Genomic DNA, 12,147 nt, shown 5'->3' on the forward strand with positions numbered 1-12,147 from the left:
CTGTGGGAAAATGGAACCCTCCCATATGTTCAGAAGAGAGAAAATGACATACGCCTAGAATGCTCTACCATGATGTCACTGATTTTATCTAAAACCGCTTTTGGAATCCATACATGGGGCAAGGGAAACGGATTCCCCTCCCTCACCCCAGTTTATGTAGTATAAATTCCATGTGAATAGAGAATATTTGAGATTTTTGTATATCCTAATTTCCCACATGAATTTTTTTTTATATTGTCTACTTCCCATTTCAAATTTGAAAAGCAGTCTCTGTAAGTGTGACTGTGTCATCAGAAAATAACTAATAAATATCATAGAAAGTATACAAAACAGTAGAAACAAGGTTGACTTTATTTCAAACATAAAACTCTTTATTTTGTGTAAGAAGAGTTATCCCTTGCCTATCCAGGGTGACACTAGTGACTGCACATGTGTTCTTGAGCTGCTTTTCCTCCAGTGAAGACTCATGTCTCCTGTCTCTTTCTGTCTTGAAAAGATATGTTTGTCACTGAAGCTGCTCTCTGGGATCAAGGTCAGAGTTGTATACTCTGGAAAAGATCTTTGCAACTCTGGCCTATATGAATCCATAAGCCACGAACTTGACTTTTCGTGCCCACCATTTGTGGAACTAAATTATATCAGTACAAAAAGGGCTACATTCTAAATTGTAAAAAAATATGCAAAATGATATATAAATAAGATTATATTCTGTGTATCAGTGATTCTAGAAGTTAAAAATGAGTGGAAAAAATAGACAGTTCTTCAGGAAAACACCTCCTTTGGACTCACATAATGTATTTTCCATTCAAATTAGTAGGGTTCAATTTTTTCTGCAGTTGAACCAGCTATTAGCTTTCTGGAGAGTCAAAATTCTCTTCGTTTTAGGATCAAATTTGTATTGCCTTGTTCCATGGAAGAAATAGAAAAATCCTAGAAACAAAACAAAAGAGACTTACTACATTATACAAGTAGTTTCTAGGTTTAACTTGAATTCTTGAGAAACCAATTCATTTGCGAGTGCAGATCTTTTTGGCATTTGTTGTTCCAACTAACAATGATGATGCTATTGCTATGGCAATGAAATGGAGGAAATACATGCATATTTGCTTACCATCTTTCATGAAAACTGCATCAACTTTGTTGCCAATTCCAGGAAAGTCATGTGCTATCATTTTGGGATAACCTGGGTCCATAGATCGTTTATATTCATCATACCTGGTCAGAAAAGAGTTAAGAGTGTCAGACCTTTTGCTAAACATGTACACTCTCAAAATCATTACAGAAAATACACCATGAGGAATTTAACCAGAATATTTCATTTTATAGATCATTCGTGAAATGGGGAGTAGATGGGGTAAGGTGGAATGTTGGGTGAACTAAAAGGCCTTTAAGGCCCCTCTGAAATCCAACATCGAATTCTCCAGTAGGTTCTATGCTATGTCCTATTGAGGTAACATACTATGGAAGATAAGTAACTTTTGGCCAAAGAAGCTCTGTTAAGATGAATGCCCTCAATTCTACATCCTTTTAAAATTCATCCCCCTACATTCTCTGGATTCCCAGTACAGGCATTGTGTGATGACTATTGGTCAACAGACTAAATAGATGATAGATTGGCACCAGCCATTTGCAGAAAAGGATGCTGGCCAAGGCAGTTTGAGACTCACTTTGAAATGAGGTGTTCTAGAACTTTTTATGTAGAAAGAACTGAGGCCCTAACATTCTCCGCACTTAAACTTACCTCCAGCATTTATTAGCAACAAAGAAGTAGGTTTTTCCAGTGTTTTCCTCAGAAAGAGCAGCATCGATATGCTTCACAGTTCTAGGGAAGCCAAAGGAGCTATAGATGTCCTTGGGGTATCCGGGTAGCACATTCTGCCCCTGAACAGCCCAGTACTTATTCCCTGCCAATCAAGAAACAGTGATGAAAACACTTGCCTAAGACTTCACTAGGCAGTAAGTTAATTTCTAGGTAAGTTCTTAGTTTCACATGCTAGTGCAGTGCCCTGGCTGCAGATTAGAATCATCTAGGGAGATTTTTGAAAATACGGATGCCAGGACCCTATCCCAGACCAATTAAATGTGTCTATCTTTTGAAGCTTCTTAGTTGATTCTAATCTGCAGCAAGCTTTAAGAATGACTCATTTATGGGGTTGGGGGCTTCTTTCAAAAGTCAGATGTTCAAATGACTAAAGAGTTAATTATGCCACCTTGGTGATAGAAACTTCATTTCTCCAGGTTTGCTCATGGACTGTGGAAGTTCAAACAATTTGTATAATAAAGGGAAGAGTGCTGTAGTGACTCACAACCTATAAGGATTTGCAATCCTGAATTCAAATCACTGCATTTGGCTAGAAGACAGTTCCAAATACTTGAATTAATGCTGTGTCCAGTTTCCGTGTTTATACTCAGTAAGCCCCTCATCACATAAAGCTGGTCTCATATACTAAAGCCAAGATTTCTCTTATTGTACACACGTGCTATTTACCCCTCATGAAAGAGGAATGTGAAACTTTCTGTCTCTAACATCCCTTTAATTTCATAATTTAAAGGCTAGAAATTCTGTTTCAAAGCGTTTGGCCCACCTGACCTGCATTTAATTCTTTGCCTTGAGTATATGGCTGAGTCAAATGTCTTACTCATTGTACTATGCTAAACACATGTTTGTAAAAATACTTGTGCATGACACAGTGTCTTCAAAGTCCAGGAGCTGATCATTGGATTGTGTTTCATTCTGACAGAATCAAAGAAGTTTCTCCCAATCAATTCACAGTATTCAGAACTTCTCATAATTTGATGTGCATATGAATTGCCCACAAAATTTGTTAAAATTCAGATTCTATCAAAGAAGATCTGAAGCAGGACCTGAGATTCTGAATTTGTAACAGACTGTCAGGTGATGCCAATGCTGCTGGTCTGAGGACCACACTCTTACAGCAGGGCTGTGGCATCCCCTATCTTAACTGCCTACTGGGAGCCTCTCCCCTTCTCAAGAGGGTAGTTTGTATTGAAATAGAGTCTAGGAAATCATACCAACAAAATCTTTCTATTCCATCCTCTGTAGGATTGGCCCAAGTCTCGATTTTTACTTTGAGTATTCCCAGGAATATGAAGGGGGTTTTAAATACGTAGTTCGTGCAGAAAACATTTTTGTAAATCTAGATTCATTAAAAAGGCCAGAACATTCTTTCTCCAGTCATTTGCCTTTTGTTTAAAATGACTCCAAAATGCACTATGCACTGTTTAGTTAAGTTGATGGACTTCCATTGATTTGGTTGGTGAGCTGAGATTTTCAAAAGTCCCTGGAGAGAATGTAGCTAGTACCCTTATATCTCAGCCCCAAAGGGAATAAAAAATTGATTTATTAAAACAGTGAAAAATAATTAGAAGGATTACCTTTGAAAAACCGGACTTCATCTCTGTCGGCAAATTCGTAAGCAGCTTGAAGCCCTTTTGGCAGTTGTGGCCAGAAAACAGAGATGAAATTGAGCTCAACTTCCTGGTAGAAGGGATTTGTGCGCATGTAGAATCTGATTAGAAAAAAAGAAAGAAAAGTTTCCATCTAATTTCTGGTAATCTCTGGCAGACATCCAGCTCCAGCTCCTTCTTGTTGCTGGCACTAGAGGTGTGCCGGTAAATGTTTAACATTCAGCTCCCCAAAGGAGGGTTGGTTTATAGCATTTGCTGATTTCACTAGGTTGAAATACTCCCATTATGATGAATTTCACGAGTCTCAGTGGAGCACCGTTGTACAGCATACAAATAAAATAGGCACAAGTAACTTTAAGAACATAAACAAGTAGAAAAATGCAGTAAAATTATGACAAAGAGATGAGTTTTAATTATTTTTATTACCTTTTAATGTAATTTAATTTTGTTTATATAATTTAAGTTTTATCTATTTATTTTTTATTTATTTACTTTTTTGAGACAGAGTCTCACTCTGTTGCCCAGGCTGGAGTGCCGTGGTATAATCTTGGCTCACTGCAACCTCTGCCTCCCAGGTTCAAGGATTCTCCTGCCTCAGCCTCCTGAGTAGCTGGGATTACAGGTGCAGGCCAACACGCCCAGCTAATTTTTGTACTTTTAATAGAGACAGGGTTTCACCGTGTTGGCCAGGCTGGTCTTGAACTCCTGACCTCAAATGATTCCCCCACCTCGGCCTCCCAAAGTGCTGCGATTACAAGTGTGAGCCACTGCACCTGGCCTATAATTTAATTTTTAATAATGGCTATGGTTCACAGTTAACATGCAAAATTCTTCAAAATTTAACAGTCAGCTTTGGTGAGCCATTAGGGATCGGCTGTGCACATTACCAGCTGGACCATGACTCTAATATCCTATATTTAGTGATTACTTACAACACACCAGGCCCAGTCCTTACATCAGACCTTATCACAAGGACACTACAAGAAAGTATTTGAGGATGAGAAATTGAGATCAGGTCAGGGAGACTAAGGGAGGTGTCTCAGGCCACCCAGCTGGTAAGAGGCTAAGGTTGATTTTTAAACTGAGGTCTGGCAGCCACTCCCTTTGTTGTCCCTTGGTTAGTAGTACTTACACAAAGTGGATTATAGAGTTTATAGGGACCAGGGTAACAGCACAGCATGGACTGTCATGCGGGCTGACACAGAAGAGCTCCAGATTCCAGGCCACAGGGAAGCCTATGGCTTTGGCTGTCAGAAACCTGACTTCTAGGTCCCATCCTGCCTCTGCCTGGCTGTGATGCCTTAGGCAAATCAGTTACTATCTCTATCTCTAGCATTTCATGTCTCCCCGACGTGGCGACATTTAAATGATCTCTGTGTCCTTTCAATTCTGGCAAATTCTCAAATTGGTCCCGTTCCATCTAGTACTATTTGGTTTGATAGGTGTGTCCTGCTGTACTGAGAGATTTCCTTTAAAACCATCTGTTTTCTTAACTTGTCTCAGCATTGAACCACATCCCGTATAGTTTACCTCCAGCCTTATCTTTTACACTTAAAAACTAAAGAGTGGGCAGAAAGAATTATGAGCCAGTGCCCGGAATTCTAGGAGAGATGCGACTACAGAGTAGTAAAACAGTGCCACAGCACTTGAAAGGCTGCAGAGAACCAGTCTTTCAGACCACCCTGAATTTCTATGTGTTGATCTTTCTGTGGACTACATCATTCACCAAATGCAGTGTGCAATAATACACCAAAAGAGTGTGTTATTTTGCCTGATCCTTTAGGAATCACTATGGTACAGACAGCAGGCCTCCTCCTTGCATGTGAGATGACCCCAACCTTTTTGAGTCCACATGCTGCAGAGGAAGTACTGGGATTCTTCTCTGAAGTGGGAAGCACCACGTTACCCCTATCTGTCCCAGGAGGGATTACATCAGTTCTTGGAGTCTTTCCCAGCATTGGCTCTGTCCCATCTCTTCTTCTCTGGGCCTCCAGGGGGCAACAGAGACCCTTCAAGAAAATAGGCTTTGGGAGGGCCATTTTTCCAGGCTGGCACGGGAGATAATTAAAGGATGGCTATGCAACCCTTATCAGCGAGACGTTGCTATGGAAAGGACCACTTTCTCCTAAGAAAGTCCTATGATACTTATCATGATAAAGAGTCGCATAATGAAAAGGGACCTAAGTAGGGGACAGAAGACCAATAACTGCTCTGCTACCAATGAGCTCTATGCCCCTAAAAGATCTCTTTCCTTCTCTCTGACTTACTTTGCTGATCTGTAAAACAAGACCATACATACTGATTTTCTAAATCAACTCTATTTTCTGAGGATCAGATAACCTAATACATGTAGAAAAACAAAGTTGTTACAAGTACATTATGTTGTACAAATGCATGCAGTTGCTACCATATAATTATAGATGTAAATCAGCGTGAAATAAGTAACATGTGAAGCATAATCGTTAACCATAGTAGTGAATGTTGTTATTATTACAAATGCAGATCACAAAGAAGAGCTGACATCTTACCTGTCTTTAAAGAACATCACTTCTCCCCGAATCGTCGTTATAGCATCAAAGGTTAGCTTACTGTCACACACTTTTGGGGTTTGTGGGCCGGTGGGCTGGACAGGATTTTGGGAACCTCCTAAGGAAAACAAAATACCTGCAGTTAGTTTTGCCTAGTGTTAGAAAACCACATAAACAATGAAGACAGCTTCTTCAAGGATATCGCTAATGACTGTTTTATTTGAAATAGGTATAAAGACCACCAGGCCCTTGTCAGTAATGCTTTTCTCCATACTCACCATATATGGCTTGGATGCCATCAATGTCATCCTGAGCTAGCTGAACATCACCACTGAAGGTGTAGCTGGGATACATCAAAGCCCCAATATCAGTAGAATGAGCGAGTCCAAGAGAATGGCCGAGTTCATGAGCCGCAACACGATATAAATTGTACTCTAAAAAGGCCAATACATCCATTTGTAATTATTTGAAATGTATTCAGTTTTGAGGCATTTAACTAAAAAATAATTTACAACTACAAGGAAGAATGCTCCTATTTTATCAGTGACTTTTTGAAATATGTGTATGGTATATCTTTTTTCCGAAGGCAGAAGGCATGCGTTTATTAACAATGAAGAGACAGGTTAAAATCTAAACTCTATGATTACACTGATACAATTAAAAGACAAATTCAGCTGACTGAAAGCCCACCACGGATTAGTCAATATTATCAATGATTAAATGACACGTATTATTTTGCAGAGAAGCAATAAAGTTCTATTAACTTTAAATATTTTTCTTTTTCTTTTCTTTTCTTTTTTTTTTGAGATGGATTCTTGCTCTGTCACCCAGGCTAGAGTGCAGTGGTGCAGTCTCGGCTCACTGCAACCTCCTCCTCCTGAGTTCAAGTGATTCTCCTGCCTCAGCCTCCTGAATAGCTGAGATGACAGGCATGTGCCACCATGACTGTCGAATTTTTATATTTTTAGTAGAGACGGGGTTTTACCATGTTGGTCAGACTGGTCTCGAACTCCTGACCTTGTGACCTTCCTGCCTCGGCCTCCCAAATCACTGGGATTATAGGCATGAGGCACTGCGCCCAGCCTAACATTTAATATATTTCTTGTTTACAAAACTGATAAATGTTGACTGCTGGAAATTTTGGAAAATACAAAAAGCCTTCATTTTCTTTAATTTCCACGTAAGTTTATGACCACTGTTAAATTTTGCTGTTTTCTTCTAATTAAAAGGATTTAATGTTGATGCCCACAAGTAAAACATCAAAGTTTTCAACATTTTCTTAATAAAAATTTTAGAGTGGCCTAGTTGTCACTGTTAAGATGTTGTTAGCCGGCAGAAAAGATCTTTCACTTTTCTAAATATATCACTGATTTTCTGAGTGGTAATAGAAAAATATATACTTCTACGAATGATTCTTTCAACTAAATCAACCAATATTACAATGAAACACGAAAGGGAGGGGGGAGAATTGAAAGAGGCAAATTTGATTGACTTACCTCTGAAATTGTTGGTCCACCTTTCATCTTCATCAAAATGAGCATCCCCCCCAATACCTGGGCCTGGTTGAAAAGCATGAGCAAGATTTCCTCCAGGGCCATCAAAGGGAGAATTGTCCCGATGATCTGAAAGAAACAGAATTCAGTGAAGTTTCCTTGTGGTTCTTACGTAAGCTAAGCCAGCAGGGCAAGCATTAGCTTTGTTAAGAGGCCAATAGACTTCCATCAAATGTGATGCAGTTTCCCTCTTTGAGCCCATAAAATCAACATTCCTCTTAAACAAGCAATTCCAGCTGCACAGCTACGAGATTTAAGGGCAAGGTGAGGTTAAGGTTCTACAAGAAGAACTTACCTCCCCTGACAAAAGATATCATTATGTCTGCTTGACCCTCAGAGACCTTGGTGAACGTCAGAGGTGTGACATTACTCCAGAGTTGAAAGGCTTTCTCAATGGCCTGGTCCACAGCTTCTCTTGGCAAATCTGGCGTGTAATTTTCAATCCTTAGAATGAAACAAGATAGAGACACATTGGACATGACTTCTTACCACTATCGTGGGAAATAGCTCTCTCACTCTGGCCCTCCATCTGCCTACCTGTAGGTCAGATGCGTTTGCTCCCAGCGAGGGTTCCCCTCCGTGAGGACAAACTGAGCCACATCAGGCACTCCACATCTAGGCTGCTTCATCACCTTCAGGGTTTCAGCATCTGGTTTCCCAGTCACTTTCAGCCCAAAGAATTCCTGCATTTGCTTCAATTTTTCAACCACTGGGCCACTGTTTCTCTGCTTTTCAACTTGTCTCCCATCATTCTTCAGGTTGTAGTATTTTTCCAGGTATTTCTGAAGAAAGAAAATTGTCAAAACACTGCATGGAAAATCTTTCTCATTATTCTAAAAATTGATGGCGTTAAGTTTTAGCCAGAACAGAGAACTGCTTCTAAAGCTTGTGTTTAGATTTCGCAGTTGCTTTTATCCTTATTTTTGGTGAGAAATGAGATTTCAGAGTAGAAATGTTCCTACTATTAATTACTGTGAAGTAAGAACTTCATAGCAGAGCAACTTTTATAGAGCAAGATTTGCATACTGTTACAAGTCTACAATTTGTGGAGAGAGGTTTGGATGCTCTTCCTTTAGTTCACTCTCACCTCCAACTGGAAAAGGAGAGCCTATGCATGGCTAGAGACGTTTTTGGGGGAGGGTGCTGTTTCTAGCAAAAAAAAAAAAATCTATTTATAGGAAATCTATCCTTAAAAACCTCTATTATATTACTGCAGAAAAATACAAACTAAAGATTTGCATTATTGTCAGATGCAATGCAGCATTTACCTGGACTAAGTCCACATCTTGCTCTTGTGTTTCTAGAGTCGCTGGGAAGCCGTGAGACACCACACCCCAGAACAGCAGCAGCAGCAGTGGAGGAAAGCTGTGCATACTGGCCCTTGTCTTCTTTCTCAGCCCAAGGTAAGTGATGACTTCTCAGCTTCCTGCTGCTTCAATATCCCAGCTAGGAAGCTCCCTCTGTATATATAGAGTCCTTGCCTTTCTAGAAAGCCGGAGGCTATGTGACTCATGTTTTACAACATCCTCTGATTAGCTATGAAGAGATTAAGCAATCGTTAGAAATGGTGACTCCTAGCAGATTACTTAGAATCACCTGGTGTTGCAATGTCATGATTAACTTCAAACAAGACGTGTGTGAAGGAGACACACTCTGCCATGTAAACAGTGGTTTCCTCCAATTCATTTCTATCTGATTTGAGAAAGGCTCTTGTTATATACACAGGTCAAAGAATACTCCATGACCTTTTTAAAAAAGACTTAATTCTGATGGTCATAAAGTGCTACAGGTTTCCCCACACACCTTGCTCCCCGGGCAGAGGGTGGAATTACTAACACTGCGCACCTTATAGCTGTTCATCACCTGTGCTGACTGAAGTTCAGCTCCTCCAGCACTCACTTTATGGTGGCTCTTTGGGTTTCTCTGAGGTTCCCTTCTCCCTTTGTTAAGCTGCCTGGTACCCTATTGCGATAGCACCACGGCTTCCCTTAATCTTTACTCAGAGCCAGACATGGTGGCTCAAGCCTATAATCCCAGAATTTCGGGAGGCCGAGGCAGGGGAATCGCTTGAGCCCAGGAGTTCAAGATCAGCCTGGGCAACATGGTGAAACCCCACCACTATAAAAAACAAACAAACAAACAAACATTTTTTAAAGTTGGCCAAGCATAGAGGCATGAACCTGGAGTCTCAGCCACTGAAGAGGCTGAGGTGAGAGGCTCACTTGGGCCTGGGAGGTTGAGGCTGCAGTAAACTGTGATCGTGCCACTGCACTCCAGTCTAGGCAACAGAGAGAGACTCTGTCTAAAATAAAATTTGAAAAAATTTACTCAGGCCTAGGATTTAAGAGCCTTACCTGAGAAGACCCCTCATCCACAGGTGGAGTATGAGATAACTCCCCACCCTCTGGAGGCCTTGCCCATCATCATCATGGGACAAATAGGATCCTTCTCTGAAACCTGTCCGAATGTACCAGATGATGAAAATGTTGGAAAGAGACTGAGCATGACTCTGGGGTCTTATTTTTAATCATACTTTTTTCCCCTGATATGAGTATATCTTTGCTCTTTGATGCTAGGCAGCATTTATTTATTCTTTCATGTATGCCTTCATTCATATATTTATGCATTCCTCCATTCAAAAGATCTTATTTAGCATCTCCTGCCCATTAAAATAACTACATGGCTGTGTAATGAAAGATGTATATTCATACACTTACGTTCCACATTAAGTTGTCTTGGGTACTACCAATCTGTAGCATTCTTGGTGAGAAAAGTTGGTCTATCTCTGTAGCTCCTCCACTCATGCCCCACTCTCCTTCCTTGGAAGCATTTATTGGAAACATACAGTGGAGAAACCCTGGCCTCTGTTTTAACACTCCAGCACCTTATGGTGTCTCCCACCTTTTCCACTGTATCAGGTTTGCTTTTCAAGACTTTCCTCCCCTTATGGATTCCTGTTTCGTTGCTGCGCCAAGACTGATATCTTACTCATAAACAATACTTCAATATATCTTGGATTGTTTTGAAATAAATCGTGTCCTCTCTAATAATTTAACCACAACTTCCTCATCTAAGTGGAGTAACGTAATTTCGAGAGGGTAAGAGGAATAGGAAGAAGTTCTCACGAAAATGAAATCCTCTCCTTCTCACAGGCATCAGAGGGAGGGTGGGGCAGAGACCAAAGAACACTTGCCTCTGTAGTGACTCCAGCATGGACAAGGAAAATAGTGAAAGGGGCTGTTCACATTACAGGGTGAACATAGGCTATGTCTTAAAAGTCAAGGAGTGGCAGATATACTCGATTGTGAGGGAATCTAGTTAGTGTGAAGAGGTTACACCCCTAGCTCTACTGAGGCCTGGGTAACAAGGGTCAGTTAATAGGTTAACTCAGGAAAGCAGCGTCCTGACCATCTGCGATTGGACGGGAAGTTGCATAGGACGTCAGCCTGGAAGAGTCTCATACACTGTCCCATCTGGCAAGAGCCTGCACATCCTACAGTCCAGGAGTTTTCAAACTTTTATAAACTTCTGTATCTTTTACTTAAACAAAATCCCTTTTGGAAAGCAAACTTGAAAACCAGATGAAAACAGAAGTTCTCTGATGGAAGCTGGAAATAGAGCCTTGGAGTTCCACACAAGCCCCCACATCATGCCTGCTTTGTCCTCCCTTCTCTAGCAAAGCTCCCCGGCGTCTGAGTCCAGAGCTCTCATGCTAAATGTTCATGGTGTTTCATTAAATGTCACAGTTGCTGATGTGGATTGGAAACTGGTTGCTTGAAACAGCTTTTCATTTTTTTTTTTTTTTTTTCAAAACAAGCAAAAAAAGTTTCAAAAGCAAAAAAAGTTAAATTAAGTTTTGGTTAAGCAGCCAGCCTAGATTCACACGGCCCTGAATCCTGCAATTTGCAGTTAGGTATTCACGGAAGATCTTCTAATGCAACATATGTAACTTTGCAGCTGGTGCTAGCATGTGATTTATTTGAGAGTAAAAAAGAAAACAAAAATTTAGAACAGAAAGCTTGGGATTAAATCCTACCAAATCCTAGCAATGCCTAGACTTAGCATAGTTTCCAAGAAGCTCAAAACATGTTAAATTTGTATTTGCTCTTCACATCCAGATTATTTATTTCCTCTGGGAGCATCTTCTTCCCCCATAATTCTCTTTTAAATGTAATTTCTGAAATTATTCCTCTACTCCTTATGACAAGCATAAGAGGGCTCTCATGAGTGTGGATGTGTCAGCTGACTCCAGACTATTTCCAGGCAGGCAAATTATTTCCATGGTTTTCTTGGTTGATTCATGCTGGCCGCTCTGTGAAAGTCCTCAAATATATTTATATTTTTCCATATTAAACTCGGTCTTGAAATTTCAGTCTTGCTTCATATTTTTGTAAGCTTGGGAATTCAGCTTTTTTAATTTTGTAACTCCATTTGAGTGTCAGATTTTTTTCTATTTTTTTGTCCTGCAAGTCTTGAAATGGTCTTTAGCCAGAAACATTAAGTATTTAATGCTATTTTGTTGTGAGAGTTACACGTGGCAAAAATTTGCCCCACCGTCTGTATTCTTCCTACATATGGCCATACAGTAGCTTTATGGATAACCATTGACCAGACACTTCACAGACGCTTGGTACACA

At 40.3% G+C, this 12,147-nt stretch overlaps 1 protein-coding gene across 2 annotated transcripts; it reads right to left on the reverse strand.

The window, feature by feature from the left end:
- Positions 1 to 323: 323 nt before the first annotated feature.
- On the reverse strand, positions 324 to 9,024 carry MMP1 (matrix metallopeptidase 1). Of its 2 annotated transcripts, none has more exons than XM_011984403.1 (10): positions 8,779 to 9,024; positions 8,048 to 8,292; positions 7,806 to 7,954; positions 7,454 to 7,579; positions 6,236 to 6,391; positions 5,958 to 6,075; positions 3,397 to 3,530; positions 1,742 to 1,904; positions 1,112 to 1,215; positions 324 to 930 (listed from the first exon to the last, which is right to left on the reverse strand). In XM_011984403.1, the coding sequence occupies exons 1-10, from the start codon at positions 8,881 to 8,883 to the stop codon at positions 821 to 823; spliced, it is 1,410 nt and encodes a 469-aa protein (XP_011839793.1). In that variant the 5' UTR covers positions 8,884 to 9,024; the 3' UTR covers positions 324 to 820. The 2 variants fall into 2 exon arrangements, with proteins under 2 accessions (XP_011839793.1, XP_011839794.1); XM_011984404.1 differs by having other exon boundaries at positions 327 to 930; positions 8,048 to 8,251; positions 8,890 to 9,024.
- Positions 9,025 to 12,147: the final 3,123 nt, after the last annotated feature.

The sequence above is a fragment of the Mandrillus leucophaeus genome, unplaced genomic scaffold (assembly GCF_000951045.1).
Source record: "Mandrillus leucophaeus isolate KB7577 unplaced genomic scaffold, Mleu.le_1.0 Scaffold267, whole genome shotgun sequence".
Classification (NCBI taxonomy): Eukaryota; Metazoa; Chordata; class Mammalia; order Primates; family Cercopithecidae; genus Mandrillus; species Mandrillus leucophaeus.